Here is a 24,479-nt window from a genome sequence, read left to right on the forward strand (position 1 = left end):
CACACCGCTTCCCATTCAGCTCCCTGCTGGTGGCCTGGGAAAGCAATCGAGGATGACCGAAAGCCTTTAGACCCTGCATCCATGTGGGAAACCTGGAAGAAGTTCTTGGATCCTGGCTTCAGATCAGCTCAGCACCAGCCATTGTGGCCACTTGAGGAGTGAACCAGCAGATGGAAAATCTTCCTCTCTTTCTGTCTCTCCTCCTCTGTGTATGCCTGAATTTCCAATAAAAATAAATAAATCTAAAAAAAAAAGAGAGAGCAAATATGAATAAGAAATGTAATTCATCATACTTAGCCTTTATATATATGTGTATATATATATATATGTATATATATACTTATTTATTTACTTATTTAAAAAGAAGAGTTAAGAGAGAGGGAGAGACAGATCCTCTCCTGCTGGTTTGCTCCTCAAATGGCTACAATGGCCGAAGCCTGAACCAGGAACTTCTTCCAAGTGTCCCTTGTGGGTGCAGGGTCCCAAACATCCAGGCCATCTCCCTCTGCCTTCCTAGGCCATTAACAGGTTCTGGAGCAAAAGTAAAGGGGTCGAACTGGTATACACAGTGGATGGTGACGCCAAAGGCAGAAGCTTTACCCACTATGCCATAACACCAGCCCCAGTATCTATAGTCTTTCAATAGATTACCTTTACCCACTCAATATATACAAGCCAATGGTTGTCATGCTCTATATAATTTACTTATTTTCCATAAACAAGAATTAGAAGTGGAACAAAATACCAGACGTAATTAGGTAATGCTTATTTCCCTATAGCAAAATGTGAACAATGAAGAAGTTTCCTGAGAAAGAATTAGATAACCTTAACTCATTCTGATGTATAATTTTTATACATAATGTTTTCCTAAAGCTGAGTTGCCAACATTGAGTATACTCAAGGAAAGCTCTACTAATCTACAGTATCATACGTCTTATCTGTTGCCTTTGGTTTGGTTATTGTTTTCAGCATATAGTTGCCATTGATTCACTGTCATTAAGAAAAATGTTCATAGCAGCTTCAGACTCGAAAGTACGAATATCCATCATCTTGCTGAGCCTGAAGCGGGACCGGGTGGAGAGCAGAGCCGGCTTTAACATCCTTCTCGCTGCCCAGCGTATTCAGGTGGGCTACTACACGACCCTGGACTACATCATCGGCGACCCTTGCGTCACCAAGGGGAAGCACTTTTGGGCCTTGCGCGTGGAGCCGTATTCTTACCTGGTGAAAGTGGGCGTGGCTTCCAGCGATAAACTGCAAGAGTGGCTCCGCTCTCCTCGGGACGCAGCCAGTCCACGATACGAGCAAGACAGTGGTCATGACAGCGGAAGTGAAGATGCAAGCTTTGATTCTTCACAACCTTTTACCTTGGTCACTGTCGGCATGAAGAAGTTCTTTATACCCAAGTCACCGACGTCCTCTAATGAGCCTGAAGACAGAGTGCTGCCCATGCCCACAAGCATAAGGATCTGCCTGGATTGTGACAAAGGCCAGGTGAGCTTCTACGACATGGAGCACATGAGGTGCCTGTACGAACGGCCCGTGGACTGCTCGCACACCATGTACCCAGCCTTTGCACTGATGGGCAGTGCGGGGATCCAGCTGGAAGAGCCCATCACAACCAAGTATCTGGAATACCAAGAGGTCATGTAGCTTGAACCCCTGCGGTGACTGGGATGAGAACTGCAAGCAAAGCCATGCCTTGTGTAGCCTTGGTAACCAATTACAGATCATCTCCACGCAGAAAAAAAAAGTCACTTAAGGTAAATTCACTCAATAGAATACTATACAACAATAAACTTGATCCAAGCCACATGAATCTCTTACATATTAGAGAGTGAAAAATCCAGAAGCCAAAGTGTCTATATTGTTTACTTTTAAGGTTTCATTTACTTATTTTTTTTAAAGATTAATTCATTTTTATTGGAAAGGCAGATATACAGAGAGGAGGAGAGACAGAGAGGAAGATCTTCCGTCCAATGATTCACTCCCCAAGTGAGCGCAACGGCCAGAGCTGCGCAGATCTGAAGCCAGTAGTCTGGAGCTTCTTCCAGGTCTCCCACATGGGTGCAGGGTCCCAGGGCTTTGGGCTGTCCTCAACTGTCTTCTCGGGCCACAAGCAGGGAGCTGGATGGGGAAGCTGGGTGGCCAGGAATACAACTGGTGCCACACAGCATCCCGGTGCATGCAAGGCTAGGACTTTAGTCATTAGGCCATCACACTGGGTCCACTTATTTGGTTTTAATTGAAAAAGACAGAAAGAGAGAGAGAGAACATCTAGTATCTTCCATTTGGGTCCTCCATGTAGGTTGCAGGGACTCAAGAATTTAAGGCAATTAAGTAATAAGTTGGAATGAAAGTGAGGAATCAGGACCCAAAACTCAGGCACTTCAATACGGGATGCAGGTGGCCCACACAGCGTCTCAACCACTGTGCCAAATGCCTGTCCCTTATATTTCTATGAAGTTTAGAAACAAGCAGAAGACAGAAAAAGAGTCCTTCCATGAATTGGGAGTATAAATTGGAAGGTACATGAGAAAACCTGAGGTGCTGAAGTATTTTACGTCTTGACCTGGGCAGAAAATCCACAGGTATAGGCACAGGAAATTTCACTGAGTTACCTGGTTAAGATGAGTGCATTGTAGCACAGCAAGTTAAGCCTCCGCCTGCCATGTTGCCATCCCCGCTGCTCCTCTTCTGATCCAGTTTCCTCCTAATGTGCCTGGAGAAGCAGTGGAAGGTGGCCCAAGTGCTTGGACCCCTGCACCCATGTGGGAGACCCGGAAAAGCCTCCTGGCTTCTGGCTTTGGCTGTTGCAAGTATTTGAGGGGAGTGAATTAGCAGACAGAAGATCCCTCTCTCCCTCTCTCCTGACCTCGCCACGCTGCCTCCTGAATAAACAAACACAATTTAAAACAGTAATAATAATTAAACACTAAATTCTGTGGTTGAGAACCACTGGTTAAAGGCTGGGTCCTAAAGGCCACACATACCTATGCTACTTGGGGATGTGTTACTAGCTCGTGGAGCCTTAGTCTGTGCAATGGCAACAGTTCTCATCTGACGAGTAGAGTTCATTGGGAGAGTGCTTGCTCCGTCCAGGGGTGGACCTGTCAGTAAGGAGCTCTCACTCTCCTCTGTTTATCCCACCAGACCCCCGGGCTCGGCCAGGTTTACTTGCCAAGTGTCTCTTGTCCAGCCGTTCTTCCCGCTGCTATCCGCGGATGGCCACAGCTTTGCCCTCGGTATGAGAGCTTCCAGCCTTCCTTGTCCCCTTCAGATCTGCTGGCTGACTGCCCATGAGGCTTCCATGGTCTGCTTGCTGCCGGCCTCTCGGCCCCATGCACTCCTGGGACCTTGTGTTTTCCATTGTAGCCACATCGAGGACGCTAGGCATTTCACTGTGCGCCACACAGTTTCTTGTGTGCTAGCTCACGCTATTCCTGCTGCCTGGGCCAACCTCCCACCCTCCTTATTTGGCAGCTTTCTCCCTCCTTAAGGCTTATTCAGATTTCACCTCCAAAATGTAAAACCTGGAGCTGCCCTTCCCACGCAGCCTGTGGCTCCTCTTCTGGTTCCTACAGCACCTTTGCCAAGTCTGTGTTCCCCAGCATCTGTCTCCTTGCACTCCTGGGCACTATGATTCTGTTTTTGGGTTTATCTCTCCGGGGCTGTGTGGGGACAAGGATTATAGCTTTGTGGCGTCTCTATACATAACAGCTAACACTTTCCCCGGCACACAGAAGGTGCTTAGCAAATGTTTACTGAGGCACTGATTGGAGAGAGTGCATTATTCCCCTTTAGGTGGGGTTTAGAGCCACAGTTTAGAAATCTATCACAGAGAGTCCATGAATCTGCTGAGTCTGGCCGAGACGATGAACTTCCTCTGCCAAGGCCTTGTGGCAGGCAGAGAGCTGACAGGTGACACTTGTACCAACAAGTGTGCGGTTGCCCAATGATGCGGCCAGTGAAACCACCACCTTGTGTCTGCTTACAGCAGCATGGGAGGTATTCCTCCGTCCCCTTTTCTATCGGTAGCCTTTCCATTTTCCTCATTCAGGGACCTTCCTGTTGGTGGGCCTCTCTCCTCAATTCCTCCACTCACTTGAGGATTGACATACCAGTGGGGTTTCCTTCGATATTTATTGTTGCTGCGGACTCACCGTTCAGCCTATAAATACAGTTGGTCCACGTGGTGGATGGAAAATATTGGGGGGAAAGATGAGGAACACATCCTCTTCTTCCTTGCCATCATGCCCCAAATGATACAGTATCACAACCATTTACATTGCATTCAGTATTCTATGTGATCTAAAGGTGATTTCAAGCACACAGGTCTTTGTAGTTAGATACAAATACTGTATCATTTTAATAAGAGCCTTGAACATCCCACTAGTTTCACACCCCCCCCGGGGGCCTGGAACCAAGCCCTCCCCAGGATACAGAGGGCCGACTGTGCAAATTCAGGACCCCTGCGGGCTAGGACTAGCACGTGGGCTGTCCATCACCCTGTACGGAAAACCCATCACGCAGACCGACTTGCTCCTCTGCAGATGCGATGCTTGCTTCTTTCCGGGGTCTGTACTGCTGGCCCAGCGCGGTTAGCCCTTCCGCTTAGAGTCCAAAGGGGGAAGTTCAGGAAGGTAGGAAGCAGAAGTTAGAGAGGTGTTAGGTCCATCTTTGACCTCTTTCTTCCTCTGCTAACAATGAGGCTTTGTCGGGCAGGCGTTAGGTTACAGGACCAGCTCGTGGAGTCCTCAGCCGGCTCAACCAGTCTCTTTTGGAGCTTAGATTTTGCAGTCTCAGTCTCTCCATCTGTTGTTAGTGGGGAGATCACAGAGGGGCTGTCCCAAGACGGTGACAGGGTCTGCAGAAGGGGCAGGCAGGACCCTGGGCCACACCGGAGGTCGCCTCCGCCGCGCCGGCCTCCGGGGCGTGCCCGGGGGGATTCCAGGAAGCGGCCACCTGGTTAGTGGCCCGGCGCAGCGGTCTTCCGAGTCCCCGAGCGGGTCCGAGAGGAGCGCAGAGGCGAGGCGGGAACGCAGCTTCTGTGTGAGCCGCGGGCGGGCAAGAAACCTGGCCCTGCAGGGCAAAGGATCAGCCAGGGCGGGGCTGGGGGGCGGATCAGGAAATTCCCAGCAAATTCCTTTCCCTAACGGCCCATCCCCGCCCCCCGAACCTGCCGGGGACCTAGGTGCCCCGGGAAAGAGAAAGTGAAATGCTTTGGGGGTTCCCTCGCGCCTCCGGCCTGCCGCTTCGCCCGGGCTAGGGGTTGCAGCGAGCGTGGGAGCGCACGGACACCGGCTAGCCCCCGTCGGCCGCCTCCCCGCCGGCAGGGAACTGGAGTAGCCTCCCTGCGGCTCCGGGGCGGAGGGGAAGAGGGAACCCCCAAGCGCACGCGGCCGCTTGGTCCCCGAGCTCAGAGAGGTGTCCCCCGGCTTCGGTCGTGTTCTGCTTAAGCCGGTGTCACATGAGCCGCCGGGGAGTGGGAACCGGGGAGTGGGCGGGGGCGTGCACTCCGGGAGGGGGCCGCCCAGGTCCACCTATATGCGCCGCGGCCCGGCTGACGGATGCCAGGAATTCCCAATGAGAGGCGATGGGGGGAAGTTTGGGCAAGTCGGCCTGGCCAATGAAGAACCTCGGGAGGGCTCTGCCCCTACCCCCGCCCCCGCCCGCCTCTGCTCCCGCAGCGCGAGTGTGTCGGCCTCGTTCAGTGTGCGTGGGGATTAGGTCGGAGCACCCGCGCCCAGGCAGGCAGGCAGGCAGCTCCGCGGGCTTCCAGCGCTCCAGCTGCCGCCGTCGCCTCCAGCAGCAGCCTCCGCAAGCAACGCCGCGGCGGATCGGGGCGCAGGGGAGCCAGCCCGGCCCCGTCTGCCCAGCCCAGAACCCGGTTCCACTCCATCCCCACGCCAGGGCAGCCGCCGCCGCCACCTGGGTCTCCCCGGGAAGAACTCCAGCCCCTAGTACGCGTGCACCATCATCATGGACCACTATGATTCTCAGCAAAACAACGACTACATGCAGCCGGAGGAAGACTGGGACCGGGACCTGCTGTTGGACCCGGCCTGGGAGAAGCAGCAGAGAAAGGTTAGCGGTCGCCCCCACCCGCAGCCCCCGGCCTCGCCGCGCCGCGCCGCGCCGCGCTGCGCCCACCGCTCTCGGCTCCCAGCTCCCGGCTCGGAGCGGGTTCCGGGCGCGCACGGGCGGGGGCGGCGCGGCCGGGTGTTGGGTTACAGGCACCGGGCGGAAGGAGGAGCGTCCCTGCCCTGGACCCCGCGAACGCTGAGCTCCAGCACGGAGAGGTGGCGTCGCCGGCGGGCAGATCGCCGTGCGGTGGGCGATCCAGGCCACCCCGCCGCCGCCACCCCCGCGTGGGCAGGGCGCGGGGGCGCCGCTCCGGAGTCCCCGGGACCGAGACCCCGGCTCGGAGACTGCTTGCTCAGGATCGATTTTCCTTTCTCTTCCCCGCCCCTCTAGCCGCCTCTCCATATGGCGTGCGGTGGCTGCGCGTTTCCTGGGGAGCGGTGGGTTCTGTACCTGAGGAACCGTGTTTCCTGCCTGCTAGGCCGGAGGGGGCTGGGGGTCGCTGCGGGATCCTCCTGGAGGTGGACCGGTTGGAGTGTGGTTGTGGCAGAGAAAACCTTGGGGACGGCCGCGGGCTTGTCTGTGGGTCGTGTGGGGGCGGGGTCGGGACCGCCAACGGTTGGGTTGTTGCTTCACCCCGGCGACTGGTGGCTGCAAGCCTCACATGGCGTACGTCTGCGTCCTGCTCCCCAGGACCCCTCTCTAATCCCGAGTAGAGCTGAGTACGGGTAACGGAGGGACTGCAGGGCTGGGGACTGTCCGCGCGATTATTTGGGACCCTTCTGTGTGGATCCCCGCGTGCGACTGCGCGCTCCTCCCTGGTCTTGGGTTCGGGGTTGGCAAGGGGACCCTGGCCTCAGTGGCCAGTAGCAGGAAGAGGTCGGAAACCACTCTTGTTGCGGGGTAGAGGGGGGAGCGGAGAGGGCACCCCGACCCTGGTGCCGCTTCCTGCCTGCGCCGGGAGCCCTTGCCTCAGGCGGCCACGTACCCCTCACACTACCCCTCACACCCCCCTACTGCCCGCTGCCCGCTCCCATCCGGCCCCTCCCCGTTTTACATCGTCCCCCACTCCCCGCTGCCTCTGACCCGGGAATGGGGGGGGCAGGATGGCGCGTCCCTCTGGATAGCGCGGTTAGGGCTGGGCTTGTGGGAGAACGCTCATGTCCAAAAATGGTAACATTCATTCCCTTTTTTAAACTTAAAAGGGGGGGGGGAGTTTAGAGAGCCGACTGAAGTTTTTTTTTTCCTCAGACGAAGGCATCCTGTATTAGCTCACTCAGGAATCCTAAACCCTGAATCGGCGCCCTTTTACTCAGACTAGCAGAGGTAATTTAAAACACACCCACCATGCGCTTCTCCACATGAGGGGACCTGGGACAGTGCTGGCTTCTGCTGGATCTGCAGTGACACCGGGAGGTTCTCCCTGGCTTTGAACTGACTCCTTCCAAACCTTGTGCTGGCTTCAACAAACCCTCCCTCTGTTCCTATGGCCTCTCAGGAAGAATTGGGGTCTGGGGGATGAGTCTAGGCTTACCGCACTGATTTCCTGGGACACCCCCCCAGTTGGTGGAGTTAAGCTGACAGCAGTTGGGTGATTTAGAAATTGCTATAGAGGACAAACCAAGACACTAAATAAATGAATAAATAAATGAAACTCAGGGGGAAGCTTTTTGAGGATGATCTAAAATTGTCTGGGAAAAGTGAAGAGCGTAAGCATGGTGTAAGCCTTAGGACCTTCGTCTGAGCTCTGGAGGGGCCTGCCTGTGCCCGGAGGTGCCCCAGGAGAGCCCTGTCTCCTGGCCAGGCCCTGACCAGCACTGTATACTGCTTCCCTGGGGACAGTCACTGAGTGTCTTAGATGTGCGTGTAGAGTGCAGGACCATGGAATGAATGAATGATTGTCTCACATGTGGTGGGGGAGAAAAACTGCAGACTGGCAAAACTTGAACTGAGTGGTGCAGCCCTGTAAGGAACAGGCCACTTAGGAACTTCTGCCTTTGGAGAGTGAACTCAGCTGGGCCGGCACTGGCTGGTGGGGGATGGTGCCCACAGCTCCTTTGAGCTGGGAACGCTGAGGGGAAGTCGCCCGCCTGCATGCCCTGCTGCTGTGCCATGGGACCTGTTCAGGCCAGGCGGCTTGCCCTCCCTGGGCCCTATTTGGTGAGGGAGGCAGAAAAGTCTGAGCTTGGCATCCCATGTCCGGAGCCAGAGGCTCTCCAGGACACCTGCTCCATGGGGTTGGTGGAGGCGGGGTCTACAGAAGGAGCCCTGTGTCTGCGTTTTTTTCCCTGCCATCGGTTCTCCATGTGGATTGCAGTGTCCCTGTCTGTGGCTTTTCTGCCTTGCTTGGTACTCATGAGGGGGGTGGTGATACATAGGGAAGGGGGCTGAGGGTTATGCTACTTAAGGAAACTTGTGGATTTCCACTGCCTCCCTGCTGACTGGGGGAGGATGGGGTTGAGTGGGGACCAGGACTGTCGGGAATGAGGGGGAGGTGGGGGAAGACACAGAAGAACACTGGGTAAGAAGCCAAGGAGCTTTAAAAAAATAATTATATAAGAAAATATTATAAAGAGTTTATATAAGAGCAGAGAGAGAGGAGAGAGATGAGTGAGAGAGGAGCTACCATCCAATGGTTTGCTTCTTACTTGCCTGCAACACCTGGGAGCCAGGGACTCAGTTGGCTTGATGAGTGCCCAATGACCTGAGACATCATTATTGCCTCCCAGAGCTCCCATGAGCAGGACGTACAATTGGGAGTGGAGCAGCTCCAGCCTAGGCACCCTGGCGTGGGATGCAAGCTTCCCAGCCCGAGTTTTAACCCTGCTCCCAGAGCCCGTTTTTACCCTGGCATATCCTTGGGCATTTGTAGGATTTTGGGCAACTCATCATCCTCCCCTGAGCTTGTATTAGATTGTTCCAAAAACAAAAGGAGTTTCTAAAAATGCTTGGGCCATGGATAGTGAGGGAAAAAAGTATGCATGGGTTTCTTTTGAAAACTCTCAGCTGTTAATTTTGATCCTCCCCCCCCAACTCTATGAAGTGCTCTTGTACTTGGTAAGCTCCTGTTCTGTGCCAGGCCTGGTTCCGGGAGTTGAGTTTAGGGCATTGGGCAAGATAAGCCAGGCCTGCATTCTTGTGGCGCTTCCATTGTGTTTCCTGTGTGTAAAAGGATGCATTCCTGCTTCGTTGGCCCCTGGGGCTCTTACGGGATCTGAAGCAACCCCACCGTAGGAAATGCTTCGTTGGTGAAAGTAGGGCCCAGTCAGTACAGATGCAGGCAGATACCTGAGCAGGCAAGAGGCATACGTGAATCAGGAAGTTCCAGCAGGTTAGCTGTGGCCTGTCTCCGAAGAGTCTCAGTGCAGAGTCCCCGAGCTGGTCTCAGTGCATCCAAGCACATGAGATGCGGTTGTACTAGGGGTAGGTAGGGCCTGAGCTGTAGAGGAGCTTTCCTGGCTTTTTTTTTTTTTTTTTTTTTTTTTACCAGTTTGTGCCCTCCTGCTGATCTTCCAGGCTGAGCTCCTGAAGGCACCACTGGCAGAGTCAGTGACTGTTCTTTGGGGCTGGCTCTGTGGCTTCTGGTGCCACCCCCGCCCCCGGATCTCCCCCAGGTTCTGACGTGTTTGTGTGCGCAGGTGTCAGGCTGTCTGGAGAGAGCATGGACTGGGTCTAGGAGTTGTGTGACATTGATCTTCAGGCTGTGGCCTTGGGCAGTTTCCTCTAAGCCCTGATTCCTTATTCCTAAGGAGCTGAGACCCAGCCTGCAGGGAAGTTTGAGAGGACAGAGGAAGAGTCAGAGTCTGCTGGTACATCTCGGACCCTGCTTCCTTTTTGGTCCTAGATTCTCTGCTTGAATGTGTATTCTCACAGGTGCCAGCCCTGGGGCTTTTTGCACGGAGAGACTTCATCCAATATTTGTTGAGTGAATGAATGTTGAAACAGAGAGACAGCTTTGGCAGATGCATAGGGGTGGCTGTGAAGAAGGCACAGATCCGGCACTCATGTCACGCCAGGTCACAGGAAGACGGATCGCCATGTGCATTCACACTGGATTCTGGCAGACAAATAGAAGCCATCTTGGGGCTGGCATGTTAGCCTAGTGGCTAAAGTCCTCACCTTGCATGCACTGGGATCCCATATGAGTACCGGTTAGTATCCCGGCTGCTCCACTTATCTTTTAGCGTCCTGCTTGTGGCCTGGGAAAGCAGTCGAGGATGGCCTAAATCCTTGGGATCCTGCACCCACCTGGGAGACCTGGAAGAGTCTCAGGGTTTCTGGCTTTGGATTGGCTCAGCTCTGGTCATTGCCGCCATTTGGGGAGTGAGCCAGTGGATGGAAGATCTTTCTCTGCCCTCCTTCTCTCTGTAAATCTGAATTTGCAAGGAAACAAAAACAAAGCTGGAAGACAGCACTGAAGGGGGTGGGTATGCAGAGCCTGGGCCAGGCCTGGCGGGGATTCAGCCGGAGGAACAGGCTCTTGTCTCCGCGCTCAGACCCCTTACTGTACCGCTGCCTGCTTCATCCCAGGCCGGTGTCCCTGGGGCGGAGGCCCAGTCTGTCCCATTCTCTGCTGAATGCCCGGTGCCAAGCACAGGTACAAGTGTGTTATGGATGGCCTGGTGAAGCAATAGGACTGAAACATCAGCTAAATGGCCTCATGCATGGCTCCCAGCCCCAGGGTGAGGGTGGGTGAGGGTGGGAATGAAATGCTCAACTGCACCCTCCTGAGCCTGTACCCTGACTCCCACCAGGACATGCTCTGGGCACACTGGGGTCTGAAGCTTAGTCCCTGCACTGACCAGCTGTGTGACCTTGAACAAACCTCTTACCCTTGCTGACTGGTGATACCAGAGGGAAAGTGGAGGTCCTGGTAGTTCCTGCCTGAGGTTTTAATGAAGCAATGTTGGTAGGGCACTGCGAATAGCACCTCTTATGTAGTGAGTGCTCAATACGTGTTCAGTACTTGGAGAAAGTCCACACACCTGTAACCCCAACTCCAGGCTTGGAGACAAGCTCCAGCGTATGAACCCATCTTCGGAGGAGCCAAGATTACCTAGGGTGCATGGGAATTGTGTTGTCTTTCTGGCCCCAAACTTAACCCTGGTTCATTCTAAGCTACTTAATCTCTGATTTCTAAGTTCTTCCACCTAGGGAATGTCATTGCTTCTCCTGCCTCCCCTTCTTCCCATTTCCTGGGTATCCAAGATGAAGGGGTGTGTGCTAACATGCCTACAAATGATGTCAGTTGGGTATTGTGCTGGGAAAATGACTGCCCAGTATGAATGTGCTCAGAAAGCTATTTAGCCCGGCAGTGTCTTCAGACCCCGTCATTTAACAGCTCAGGGCATGTTGGGCCCTGCCCACTCCTCCCAGCAGCTCAGCTAGCCTTGCTGTACCCCAGGACACTATACATTTCCTTCCTCTCCAAAGCCTGCTTGCTCCACATGGGTGAGCTGAGAATGGATGCCTCACCGACTAGTGAAGTGATTACTACAACCTGTGGGGGAGAGAGCTGGAGCAGGGCTGGACTGCGGGGTCCCAGAGGCAGGTGGGTGACTGTCACCTGGACTGCCTTTGGAGGCTGGGAGTGCAGTGAGTCCCAGCGATGTCAGTTCTGAGGCATGCTGGGAGCTTGGGCTAGGCTGGCAATGGGTTTGTAGCAGTAGGAGACTGGCAGGTTCCTGCAGGATACATGGCTGGTGTTTTCCAAGAGGAATAGGAGACCCTGTTTGTGCATGGCTGCCTTGGTGGAAGGATACTGCCAGCTATGTGGTTTCCTTGCCCATCTTCTCAAGGCAGGCTTGCGGCTGGGTTCTCAGCCAGTAGCTGCAAGCCATGACTCTGGCTTGAGGACTTGTCATACAGAACCTAGTGGTGCGTGCCTGTTGTGGATTTGGAGCCAGGGCAGGCAGCTCGAGTCACAGAGGAGAACCAGTCATGGAAGTGCCACTGAACATCTCTAGAAAAGGGCCCAGCTCCTTCACTGGGTAAGATTTTCCTTGGTGGAGCCAGTGGGTGTTGCTTGCGGCTCACTTAAGCGTAGGGGCTCTGTGTGTGGTCACGGACAACAATGCAGGTAGAAAGGGCAGACACAGGGTCACCCCAGGCTATGTCAGGGCTGGCCACAGGGTGTGGCCACAACAGAAGGCAGGAGCCAAGTCCTATGATAGAGAAGGTGGAGAGCTGTGTCTCAGAGGATGTGCAGGACTTGAAGCCACTTCTGCTGGGATACTCACTTCTTCCTGGCCGAAGGTGTGTGTATGTCAAAGACAGTAGGACAGGGAAGGGGATGGGGAGGTGCCCGAGGAGGCCAGAGCAAAGCAGAGCCCAGCCGAGCTGCGGTGAGGCCCAGCCTCCAGTTCGCTTGGCCTCCCTCTCCTTTCTGAGAGCATGGCATGGCCTGGCTGGGCTGGCTGTGTAGCTTGCAGGTTGAGAGATGATCTTGGGATCATTCCCACAAGTTAGCTAGTTCTACCTGAGATGTCCCCAGCATGTAACCCATGACTTGGTAAAGCTGAGGGACGCCTTTTACAGTAGCCCAGCTTGAAACACTTCCTTGAGAGTGGTGGGCAGGCCGTATCTTGGCAGGAGCGGCCACTGAGCTGGGCTGGGCTGGTTGCCCACCCAGAATGCAGAAACAGGGAGTTCAGCAGTGGGTGGTGGTTTGGACAGTGCCGGTCCAAAGCCATGGTCTGGTAGAGCCTTGGAGGTTCTGAGGGCAGGAGACTAAGCCTGCTAGGGGCACAGCCAGCCGAGAAGCTGCCTTCTCATGATGCATAGCATGACTTCCCACCTGTTCCCCGACTGGTGTCCCAGCAGGTGAGGGGGCTGGGTCCTTCTTGGATTTGGATTGGCAGAGTTCGCTGTGTGTCTTGTCTTTGGATGCTGCAGGGCCACGTATGGCAATATTGCTACCCTTCTGTCTTCAAGCACCCCAAAGTGGTGCCATTGGTTGTAGCAGTATGGATGGATTCAGCTCCCTTCCAGACACTGTGGCTGTCCCAGTGCACGGGGCAGGGTCATCGGCACAGACCGGAGCTGGGAACGCGGCAGAACTTTTACGAAAGTTAAGAAAGATTTCTCAGAATGCTTAGAGTGGCTCCCCCTTTCTGACTGTGTACCACCTACCAGCAGCTGTCTGTCCTAAGGACTTCCTGGGCACCGATACAGCTAACCCCATGAGGTGGATACCACTGCTGGCCTATTATTACAGATGGGAAAACAGGTTCAGAGTGGCTGTAGAGGACTTCCGGGGACATGTGGCCTGCACGCCGGAATCCAAAGCTGAGCTGCCTGGCTCCGGCACTTGTGCTGCTCACCACTTTGTTGCTTATGAAAGCAGTGCTGGGTTGGATAGGAACATTTAACCCAAGCAAACGTCTGCAAACAAAACCTTGGTGATGGAAGGCTTCTGGAATTAGGTAGTGGTGTTGGTTGCACAATTCTGTGAGTGTATTCCAAACCACTGGCTTGTATGCTTTGTAACTGTGGCATTTATAAGTATTACTGTGCAATCCTGAGAAAAATACTAGGTAATATGAAGAAGGAGATGGCAGTTGCCTGTCGCCCCATCTCCCAGAGTGGTTGTCAACCACTGGCTGGCTCCTGATGGTGTCATGTTTTGTGTGTGTGTGTGTGTGTGTGTGTGTGTGTGCGCGCACGCTCTTGCACATGCATGTCTGGCTTATCTATCCTGCTCATGCACAAGGTTCCTGGGGAATGACAGAGCCTAGAAGAAAGGTGGCTTTTTTGAAAGCCATAATGTCTGATGTCGCCCTTGGCCTGGATTGCTAGATGTTGGAGCAACCTAGGGTTGGGGCGGGGAGGAGAGGAGGGAAGTGGGGGTGGCCTTTCTTACTTTTCCAACCCTAGCCCTCGAGGAGCATCTCAGCTGCCTCTACAAATGCTGGTGGCCTGCATTGCTTCTCCCCTTCCGTCAGTGCCAGGGCTCAGGGAAGAGGGTGACTGAGCGAGCCAGCAAGAGGAGCAAGGCGGCTCCCTCAGGGCCCCAGGCGTGGGCAGGGTCCCCCGCCCACGAGGAAGCTGCACCACCCTCACAGGTTGCCTAGCAATCGTGGAACGGTGGGGGAAAGGTGACTTAGCCCACCCCCGAGGCAACCGAGATGGAGATGCAGAGGATGCTGTTCCCCTGGAAACTGCCTTGCTGGGTCCTTGGCTACAGCCGGCTACTTCTGGGAATGGCACCCATTCTTTTTTTTTTTTTTTTAAGATTTATTTATTTTTATTACAAAGGCAGATATGCAGAGAGGAAGAGAGACAGAGAGGAAGATCTTCCGTCTGATGATGCACTCCCCAAGTGAGCGCAACGGCTGGTGCTGCGCCGATCCGAAGCCGGGAACCTGGAACCTCTTCTGGGTCTCCCACGTGGGTGCAGGGTCCCAAAGCATTGGGCCGTCCTTCAATGCTTTCCCAGGCCACAAGCAGGGAGCTGGATGGGAAGTGGAGCTTCTGGGATTAGAACCGGCATGGCACCCATTCTCTGTGGAGAGGGAGCGGCTCTTTTCTAGGCCTGTGCCCTACAGGATCGCAGGGGTGGTGGGAGGGGAGAAGTGGAGAAAGCCTTGCACGTGAGCTGCATGTTAGGTGTGTTCTGCCCGTGACCTCACTTGACATTCACGGCAGCCTGGTAAGGCCTGTGGGATGCTCACACTGCAGGTGAAACCTGGCCTGGGAGCCTGAGCTGCTCCTGGGTGTGCACCAGGAAGGGCTGGCACCTTTGACCCCTGAAGGGAGCTGTTCCACTTGGTTCAAGGCATTCGTAGATGCAGGACCCTGGGATATGAATGTAAGCGCTGGCTGCTGCCTGGGAAGGGAGAGTTGATGTCAGAGAAGAGGAGATTGGGCAGGAGGGTTAGCTGTTTTATATCCACCCAGGGACTAGCCAGGATTTATCCACAATGTCCTGATTCTCCAAACAAACATAAAGACTCAACCTTCGTTCTGATGGAAGGTCAAAGGGCTTGGTTTACCTCATTCTATCACACAAGCCATTGGGGAAGGTACTGTTAAATGCCTTAATTCCAGATGGGAATTGAATCTCAGAGCAGCTAAGTAACTTCCCCAGGACTGACCAGTTGATAAGCAAGGTTATACATGAACCCAGGCAGTTTGACTTCAGAACCCTGCTGTGCATGTGTGTGTCTAAGATCTATTTATTTGCTTGAAATTTGTTTGAAAGGGAGAGTTGGGCCCGGCGGCGTGGCCTAGCGGCTAAAGTCCTCGCCTTGAAAGCCCCGGGATCCCATATGGGCGCCGGTTCTAGTCCCGGCAGCTCCACTTCCCATCCAGCTCCTTGCTTGTGGCCTGGGAAAGCAGTTGAGGACGGCCCAAGGCATTGGGACACTGCACACGCGTGGGAGACCCGGAAGAGGTTCCTGGTTCCCTGCTTCGGATCGGCGCGCATCGGCCCGTTGCGGCTCACTTGGGGAGTGAATCGTTGGATGGAAGATCTTCCTCTCTGTCTCTTCTCCTCTGTGTATATCTGGCTGTAATAAAATGAGTAAATCTTTAAAAAAAAAAAAAAAGAAAGGGAGAGTTACAGGGAGAAGCGGGGGGCAAGAGAGAGAGGTCTTCATCTACTGATTTCACTTCCCAAATGGCTGCAACAGTCAGTACTGTGGCAGGTCATCGCCAGGAGCCAGAAACTCCATCCGGGTCTCTCATGTGCCTGCAAGGGCCCAAGTACCTGGGTCATCTTCTACTGCTTTCCCAGGTACCCTAGCAGGGAGCTGGATGGGAAGTGGAGCAGCTGGGACTGGAAATAGCACTGGTGGCTTAACTCAGTGTGCCACAGCACTGGCTCCAGAACCTTGCTGTTAGCTGGAAGAACCAGGGACCTCCCAAAAGCTAATAGAGAATATAGTATGAAAAAATTAAACATATATTTCAGAGGTTTTTGGGGGGAGGTTGTTCCCTAGGGTAGTCATTTGGCCTGGGGGATAAGGAGATGCTTAGGACAGGTGCATGTCATCCAGGGAGTGCGTGGGTTTGAATCCTGGCTCTGCTTCCTGTTAATGGGAGCCCTGGGTCCCTGGGAGACCTCAGTTGAATTCCTGGATGTCATGGGCCTTGGATAGTGGACCAGCGATAGGAAGCTTGTGTGTTTTTTGTGTTTCTCTGCCTTTGACATAAGTAACTTAAAAAAAAAATTGCCCTCAAGTCAAGTGATCGGTGAGGTTTTTGAAGTACCTGCGTCCATACACACCCTGGCTGTGAAGGAGTTGATGTTTAATTTGGGAGACAAGAATTATAAATAGACAAGTTAAGAACCCAAGATGGTGTGTAATCAAGTGCTCGTGACGTGATTCATGATTTTTAACCTTTATACGGGCACACGCGGTCTTCCGCCCGTGCGTCGTGATGCATGAGCCTGTGCGGCCCAAGCCCCGTTTTCTAGAGGGGGAAAGTCAGACTCAGGAATGCTCTTTGTAACTGAGACTCTGTGGTGCGCGGGATGGGAGGGTCCTGGGTTGGGGTCCGGTGCTGTGCAGGGCTTGGAGGCTGAGCTGACGGGCCTTGGTCCTCCTGAGGGGATAAAGTGGCCGTGCTGGAGGGAGATACTAGCTGGTTTCTCCCCGCTGTTCAGCACAGGGGGTTACTGTCAGGAGCAGACTCAGGATCCCTGAACCTGGAGGGCTCCGCATCCCTGCTGGCATCTCTGGGAGCTGATCTCAGCTTTTGGGAGCTGGCTGGCCCTGTTGCAAATTTTTACCCTCTGTTCTCACCCCTTTCTACTGTGTGTGGGATCCTTTAGTTTCCCCACTCTCTTTCCGCTAGGAGTCTTCCTTTGCGGTCACCAGGGGAACCAAGCCGATTTTGAACCCATGGTCTATTTGGATTTTTAACAGCCTGTGCAGGTGAAACACACAGAGTTCTTTAAACTGTTAGGAGAGTTGCCGAGGGTCTGCCTGGATGCAGGGCTGGGAGTTTTTGAGCCAGGCCCAGGAACTGCACCTGGCAGTGCTGTTTTCTCATCCTACCCCCAAATTTGACCCTTAGCAGGGTGGGGATCTAAATGGTTCAGCTCAGGAAGAAAAGCAGAGGGGGAAGGAGGGGCGGGGCCAGGGTCTGTCCCCTCTGTCCCCTTGTTTTTTCTGTTCCTTGGTGGTTGAAGCTGTGGGGCTACCTGGAGGATGGTCACAGGACTGTGATTTGCGGCCAGGCTGGGGCTTGCAGCGAAGCATTTTTATGGGCCTGTAGATTTATTTTCCAAACACCCTCGGCAAAGCTGATTATAACTGATGGGAGCGAGACGCAGGGCTGCCTGGCTCTATTTTCTTTCTTTCTTTTTTTTTTTTTTTAAAGATTTATTTCATTTTTATTACCAAGTCAGATACACTGAAAGGAGGAGAGAGAGGAAGTGGAGCTGCCGGGATTAGAACCAGCGGCCACATGGGATCAAGGCGAGGGCCTTAGCCACTAGGCCACGCCGCCAAGCCCCTGCCTGGCTCTATTTTCAAATTGTCTGTAGGTGCGGTGACATAAGGAGGGGTGGGGAGCCCCAAGGTGGGTGATCTTCACATGGCAGAGAGAGGCACCAAGACACACGGTGGGTGGGGAGGGGGGCTTTTTTCCTCACGGCCCCTTACAGGCTGGCCACGTGATTTGGGGGCAGGGGAGCCGGCAGCATTTTCTCTCCTTAGTCAAGTGCAAAACACCAGGGGTAGGATTCCTGCCACCCCTGGGGTGAGGCTTGGCCCCTACCAAAATCCTACCTGCCTGTGCTATCTTGGTCAGAGCCCACGTGGGTGTGCCTGGTGGGATCCGTGCGTGGGTGTTTGCACACGTGTAGGCATGCACGCACGCGCGTGTGAGTGTGTGTGTGTGTGTGTGTGTGTGTGTGTAGCTCCGGGAAGCCCCTCTGTTGTTGCTGGCCTCCGCCTTGACCTTGGCAGAGGAGTAGCTGCCATTCAAGCGCCTCAGACATCCTCCAGATAATACACACACTGGCCCTTGCCAGCTCAGTTCCCGATATTCGGAAGGGCCTTTCTTTCCAGGAACCCAAAATGCTTTTCCAGACTCGGCCCTGGGAGTTGGGCCCTAGAGGCGGCAGGCGGCTTGAGAAGTGTGTTTTCCTGCAGGCTGGGAGGCACGCAGCCAGACCCCACGTTTCCTGCGCCTTCCTCCAGGACGCCCGTGGCCCGGAAGGTTTGGAGGTGTTGTTGCCCACACCACGTCCTGAGGCCTCTCTGTAGAAACTCAGATATTTTTCCCAATTGAGACCCAAAGGACAGATCTGTCATTTTCTGCTCCTTCCTCCCTTTCTTTCTTAAAGGCCCACTGTACCTTTGTTCGTTTAAAAAATATATATTAAGGAATGCCACGTTGTGGCCTCATTTTGGCATATCTTTGTGGCACCCTCCTCCCAGCTCACCTTTGGGTGCTTAGTGTGGGCAAGTGATGCCATGATGGTACCCACATGTACCCACCTGAGGGAGCTGCTCCTGGCCACCCCCCACCTTTTCCCGGTAGCTACTGGATAGGAGGACCTGGTCAAGTCAGGCCCACCTTGCCAGCTGGGGACCAAGCCTCAGGCCCCTCTGGAGCCCCATTGCATCCACCTGTGACTTAGGGGATGAGGGACCTGTGAGTTTGTTTTTTTTTTTTTTAACCTGGTTCACGAAAACTGCGCTGCCTTCCCCATTTTTTATTCCAAGGGAGAGTTGAGGGCTGTGCGTTCTTCCCAGTCCCATCCCCTTCCCTTGCTGGAGGTCTGGGATTTGGTGTTCTTTCTCCTCAGCGGGTACTGAGACCTGCTCCTGCCTCTGTAGCAGGCTGTGTCCAGTTCAGAACCTGATTAAACAATGGCACAGCTAGTCCTTCCCCCTCTCTCCTTACGCTCTCCTGACCCCTGGCACTCTCCATGTGGACTTGGCAGGAGGTCTCCATTCCAGATCTCACACTGAGACGCTGCTGAGGCCTGGGGAACCTGCCCATGCCCCCTTGGGAGGACACAGCTCCTTGCAGGTGGCATAGGCAATGAGAACCAGCTTCCTGTCTCTGTGGCGGCTTTCTTAGGTTGCACCTGCTGCCCTGTGCCCTGCCCTGTTGAAGTTCAAAGACTTGCTGCCCTTTGATGAGGGAGGCAGGAGATGTCAGTCGCTGTTCTTGTTTTCTTGGCAGCTGGTTCCTGTCGCCTATGGGTATCTGCCCTCTGGCCTTCTTTTCCTGAGGTTCTGAGTGCCAGGTTCTTAGGGACACACCTCCTTTTGTCTTTTTTTTTCCTAGGGTAGCATTTATGCTTTCATTATCTTATGAAAGGAGAGATCTTTGATTCACTGGCTCACTCCCCAGATGTCCACAATAGGTGGGGTGAGCCCGAAGCCAGGAAGTAGAGCTGAATCCCGAGCCTTCCTTGCAGGTGGCAGGCACTTGGGCACTTGAGCCGCTGCCTCCTGGAGTGTCCACCAGCAGGAAGCTGGAGCTAGAAGCCCAGCCAGGACTCCAACCCTGGCCCTGTGAGAGTGGAATGCTGGTGTGGTCAGCAGCTTCTTAGCCAAGTGCCTGTCGCTCCCTGCCACACCCGCTCTCTCTCTCTCTCTTTTTTTAATTACTTGTTGTGGAAGCAGATACCTAAGGACAAAGAGCTACTGTGGGTTTGGGAGTGCTCCCAAGTGGGTTTATATCTTCTGCCTCGCAGTAGCATCTTGCAGCACTTGGAAGCCAGTGTGGTGGTGCACTGCAGGAGAGGTTTGTGCTGCAGGGGTGAGGCTGAGGGTGGGCCCCTCTCAGCCGGGCCCCTGAGGGCAGCTAGTGATTTTTTTGTAGGGGAGTGGAGGATGGTCATAGTCACATGGCCTTTGTTCCTGAGCTGGTCCCCTGGCTTCTAGCTGCTCAGGGAATACCTGGACAGAATGATGGACTGGTGAAAGCTGGACAGGATAGCTGTGTTGGCAGCTGGCTGGCAGCCCTCATGATGCTCCCTTTGGGCACTGTTGCAAAACCCTGAATTTGGGAGGCATTTATTTGCCTCCTCACGGATGTCCCCGATCTGTGCTTGACAGGGGGCTCCTTGGATAGCCCCCTGAGCAGCTCATCCCGGCTCCTGGCACAGCAGGAAGCCAGGCAGGCCAGCTTGCACATAGTAGGTGCTTGTTGACTATCTGGGGTGGTGATGCATGGTGGCAGGGGCGGGTGGACGGGAAGGGGGGCAGTGTGGACAGCCGCAGTCTAGCAGGAGACATCTGACAGCTGCTGAGGCGCTGACTGGCGAGGTCCCGAGCCGCCAAGGGATGTTGCAAAGACGGGGGGCGGGGGGGCGGGGGCACGGGGATGCCTGGGCCCAGAACAGAAGATGCCTGGGTGGCTCCTTCTGGAATTCACAGGTGGTGGGGGTTAGGAAAGTGGCCTTCTCATTGGGGTAGGATCAGAGCCCTGGGGGTCACTACAGTGCGCCTCCCTCCTCCCCGCCACCCTGGGTGTCTGGTGGCAGGCAGCATGGCGATGGGCAGCCAGTGTGGGCCTCCCAGCTCTGCTCGGCAGGCCAGCTGTAAGTTTTCCTCCTCCGGCTCACTGCCTGCCTCGCATTCCTTCCCCGAGGTGCTGGCCCTGCAGCTGGCTGGTTCCCTTTCTACACCCTGCCGCTTTCCTTGGAGGTGGGGGTTGTTGCGCGTGCCATGGGCCTCCTGCTTCAGCCAGCTCTTAGCTTCTGCTTCTCTTGTGTGGGTTTGGGGACCTCAAACCTGGGCCTGGGTTTTCCTTCACTCCCCCAGCTCTGGGCTGAGGCCTAGCTCTTTCAGGGGTGGGTGTCAGGAGCTTGCTGTCTTCAGCCTCTAACCCCAGGATGAGTGAGGGAAGGGTCTGGCCGTAATTGTCCTGTTTGGGCCACTGGGAGCAGAGAGCTTGCTTGGGGCCCCACGTCTTAATGGAGCAGGAAGAATTATCTTGTATTATAGACCATAGCTTCAAGAGATGCAAGTTCTTGTCCTGGTACCAGGTGAGGTTGGACCAGGTGCACCTGTGCCTCTCCTCCAAGCCCAGGGACAGCACCACGTGGAGAGCGCCTCTAGGGTCTGGGTGAGGTGGCGTGCTGGAGGCTGGCCCCTGGGCTTCCCAGGCCAGGCTTCTGGGAATGCCAGACCTTATCTTTAGGAGTCTTCTGTGTCCTCAGCCTTCAGGAATTTGCTGCCACCCTCTAGGGAGGGCGTGGGTGGGGTCAGGTGAATGCGCTTCCCTCCCAGGCAAACTCGAGCTGGAGAGCCGAGTGACTCCTGGGGCCCTGCCTCTCTGCTCTGCCTCTGGAAATGCCTCCTGAGGGTGTGGCCCTGAGTGGGAAGCAGGGGTGCCAGGGGAGGGAGAGTGGATGGCGCCTTATCGGGTTGGTGAAGGGAGCTTTAGCTCTGCGGGTTCTCCAGGCGTGGTGGGGAAAGGGGCCATGGGCTCAGGAGGAGCGGGACGTTGTCCCTGAGCTGGTGCCGCGTGTTGGCTTGGCTGATTCAGAATGATCTATAGACCGAGAAACTGTGGCTGGAGTCAGGGTACAGATCTGGAGCCCCAGGACCTGGTGCTGGAGTCAGAGTGGGACCTGGAGCCCCAGGACCTGGTGCTGGAGTTGGGGAGCAGGACCTGCAGCCCCAGGACCTGGAGCCTTGTTTTTCACTTGTTTCCTTTCTGGGACCAGCTTTAGCTCTTCTCCCCACCTTCTAGCCAGCCGTTTGAAGAAATCTAATCAGAAAGCCCACACCTTCTAGCCAGCCATTTAAAGAAATCTAATCAGAAAGCCCACACCAGAAGGTACCCATGCTGTCACCTGACCTCCCCTCTTCAGAGCAAGGGGCTGAGGGCCCTAATGGTGATCTGATTTGTCCATGAGCTCATTCCTCAGGGCTGGACTCGATAAGGTGGAGTCTCTTCTCTTGGTCCACAGAACCTGTCTGCTGACACTGTAGAGCCCTGGCTGGTGGGCGCACGTGGGCTGGTGTCTGTTCCATAGGCAGATGGAGCTGCCGGGGTTCTGGCTGCCATGTGGGTGGTCCTTATCGTGGGAATTCCACACTTGGAGATAGCTGTGCCCTGGCAGGGGGAGGTGGTGATGGACAGGTGGGTCCTCCAGGGATTGGCTGCAGAGTTTACATTTTTTAAAAATAAGGTTTATTTATTTATTTGAATGGCAGGGTTATTTACTGAGAGAAGAGAGAGAGAGAGAGAGAGAGGGAAGTCTCTCTTTTGCTGGTTTATCCCCCAAAGGGTGGCAGTGGCTGGGGCGGGTGAGTCAGGCTGAAGCCAGGAGCCAGGAGCTTCTTCCAGGTTTTTCCCATGGATAGCAGGGGCTCAAACACTTGGGCTGGCTTCCACTGCTTTGTCAGATGCATTAGCAGGAACTGAATTTGTAGTGGAACAGCTGAGACTTGAACTGGTGGCCACATGGAATGTGGGTGTGGCATACAGTAGCTTAATCCACTTCACCACAACGCTGGCCTCCTGAGTTTAAAAGGGAGGTTGTCTACGGCTATACCACCCTGAACACGCCCGATCTCATCTGATCTCGGAAGCTAAGCAGGGTCGGGCCTGGTTAGTACTTGGATGGGAGATTTGAGGGAGGCCATGAGCAAGGATCCTGAGGGTCTGCTGCAGCCTGGCAATGGTAGCGGTGGTGGTGGTGGGTCCAGTGCTAACACCTCACACTCCTGTCTACCTAGCTCTGGGCTGTATCCCTTGGGTGCCTTGCATGAGTGAACAGGCACAATGTGCTATGGAGAGAAGTTGCTTGGACATTCATTCCCGCTTTACAGGAGGAACTGAGACCCACTGTAACTCATTTTCTCCAACTCCCACAGCTTTAGTGGGGAGCTGGGCTCTGACCCCGGGCTGCCTGTCTGGAGCCTGCTCTCCTAAGCCCTGCCCCAGCCGCTTCCTCTCTGCTGGGTCATCCCAGCTGGTCAGAGGCACCAGCTGCCAGCCCCTGGTAGAGCTGGGGCCGCCTCGCCACCCTGCCAAGGCCCCGCATGCCTCTCTCCTGACTGGTACATTCCAGTGCACTCCTGAAGAACCAGGTCCGTCTCTGGTCCTGGCTGTGGAGACTGAAGTCTCTGTTATTTTTTTTTTTTAAGATTTATTCATTTTATTACAAAGTCAGATATACACAGAGGAGGAGAGACAGAGAGGAAGATCTTCCGTCCAATGATTCACTCCCCAAGTAAGCCGCAATGGCCGGAGCGCGCCGATCCGATGCCGGGAACCAGGAACCTCTTCCGGGTCTCCCACGCGGATGCAGGGTCCCAAAGCATTGGGCCGTCCTCCACTGCTTTCCCAGGCCACAAGCAGGGAGCTGGATGGGAAGTGGAGCTGCCGGGACTAGAACCGGCGCCCATATGGGATCCCCGGGCTTTCAAGGCGAGGACTTTAGCTGCTAGGCCACGCCGCCGGGCCCATCTCTGTTATTTTGTGAGCAGAAGTGGGAACAGCTCAGGGCCATGTGTGGGTTTTTAGAGACTATGTTATATAATTTTTATCGTTGCTTATTACACTTATTTATTTGAGATGTAGAGAGAGAGACTCTTTCATCTGATTCCCTGTGCAAATACCTGCAACTGCAATAGCAGACCAATGTCAGGAGCACAAAGCTCAATTTGAGTCTGTCCACTTGCCACCCTTGTCCTGGGACATCCCTGACACTGGGATGCACCTCTGCTGGGCATCTGTGCCTTCCTGGGATCCCAGAGTGCCGGGCCTGCCTTTGCATGACTGCCCCAGAGCAGGGTGCCCATGGCCCATGACTCACTCCCCAAGTGGCTGCAACGGCCGGTGCTGTGCTGATCCGGAGCCAGGAGCCAGAAACTTCTTTCTGGGTCTCCCACATGGGTGCAGGGTCCCCATGCCCTGGGCCATCCTCGAATGCTTTCCCAGGCCACAAGCAGGGAACTGGATGGGAAATGGAGCTGCCAGGATTAGAACTGGCACCCATATAGGATCCTGGGGCGTTCAAGGTAAGGACGTTAATCATTATGCTATTGTGCCGGGCCCTTTTTTTTAAGGTTCATTTTATTTTTATTTGAAAGGCATAGTTACAAAGAAAGAGAAAAGAGATTTTCCAGCCGCTGGTTCACTTTTCAAATGACTGCAGTGTCCAGAGCTGAGCCGTTCCAAAGTTGGAGACAGGAACTTTTTCCTGGTCTCTCCAAGGACACTTGAGCCACCCTCTGCTGCTTTCCTCGCATTGGCAAGCAGTTGGTTTGGAAGTGAAGCAGTTGGGACATGAACTGGTACCTCTAAGGGTGCTGGCACTGCTGGTAGAGGTTTAGTCTACCATACCACAGCACCGACCCAAGCTCCATTGTAATCTTATATATATATATATATATAAGATTATATATATTAATATATATATATTGTAATATATATATATATTTAAGATTTATTTTTTATTGAAAAGT

General features: G+C 54.3%; 1 protein-coding gene across 3 annotated transcripts in view; it reads left to right on the forward strand.

Annotated features, from left to right (window-relative positions):
• The first annotated feature begins 5,585 nt into the window (after nucleotides 1-5,585).
• The window catches only part of ACTN1 (actinin alpha 1), an 88,947-nt gene continuing 70,053 nt past the window's right edge, over nucleotides 5,586-24,479 (forward strand). For 2 of the 3 annotated variants that reach the window (XM_004584449.2, XM_004584450.2), the window contains exon 1: nucleotides 5,589-6,087. In XM_004584449.2, the coding sequence (XP_004584506.1) occupies nucleotides 5,983-6,087 (105 nt within the window). In that variant the 5' untranslated portion in view covers nucleotides 5,589-5,982. Of the gene's footprint in view, nucleotides 6,088-24,479 lie in introns of all 3 variants that reach the window. The other variant, XM_004584448.3, reaches the window with a different exon arrangement.

Source organism: Ochotona princeps, chromosome 26, assembly GCF_030435755.1.
Source record: "Ochotona princeps isolate mOchPri1 chromosome 26, mOchPri1.hap1, whole genome shotgun sequence".
Taxonomy (NCBI): Eukaryota; Metazoa; Chordata; class Mammalia; order Lagomorpha; family Ochotonidae; genus Ochotona; species Ochotona princeps.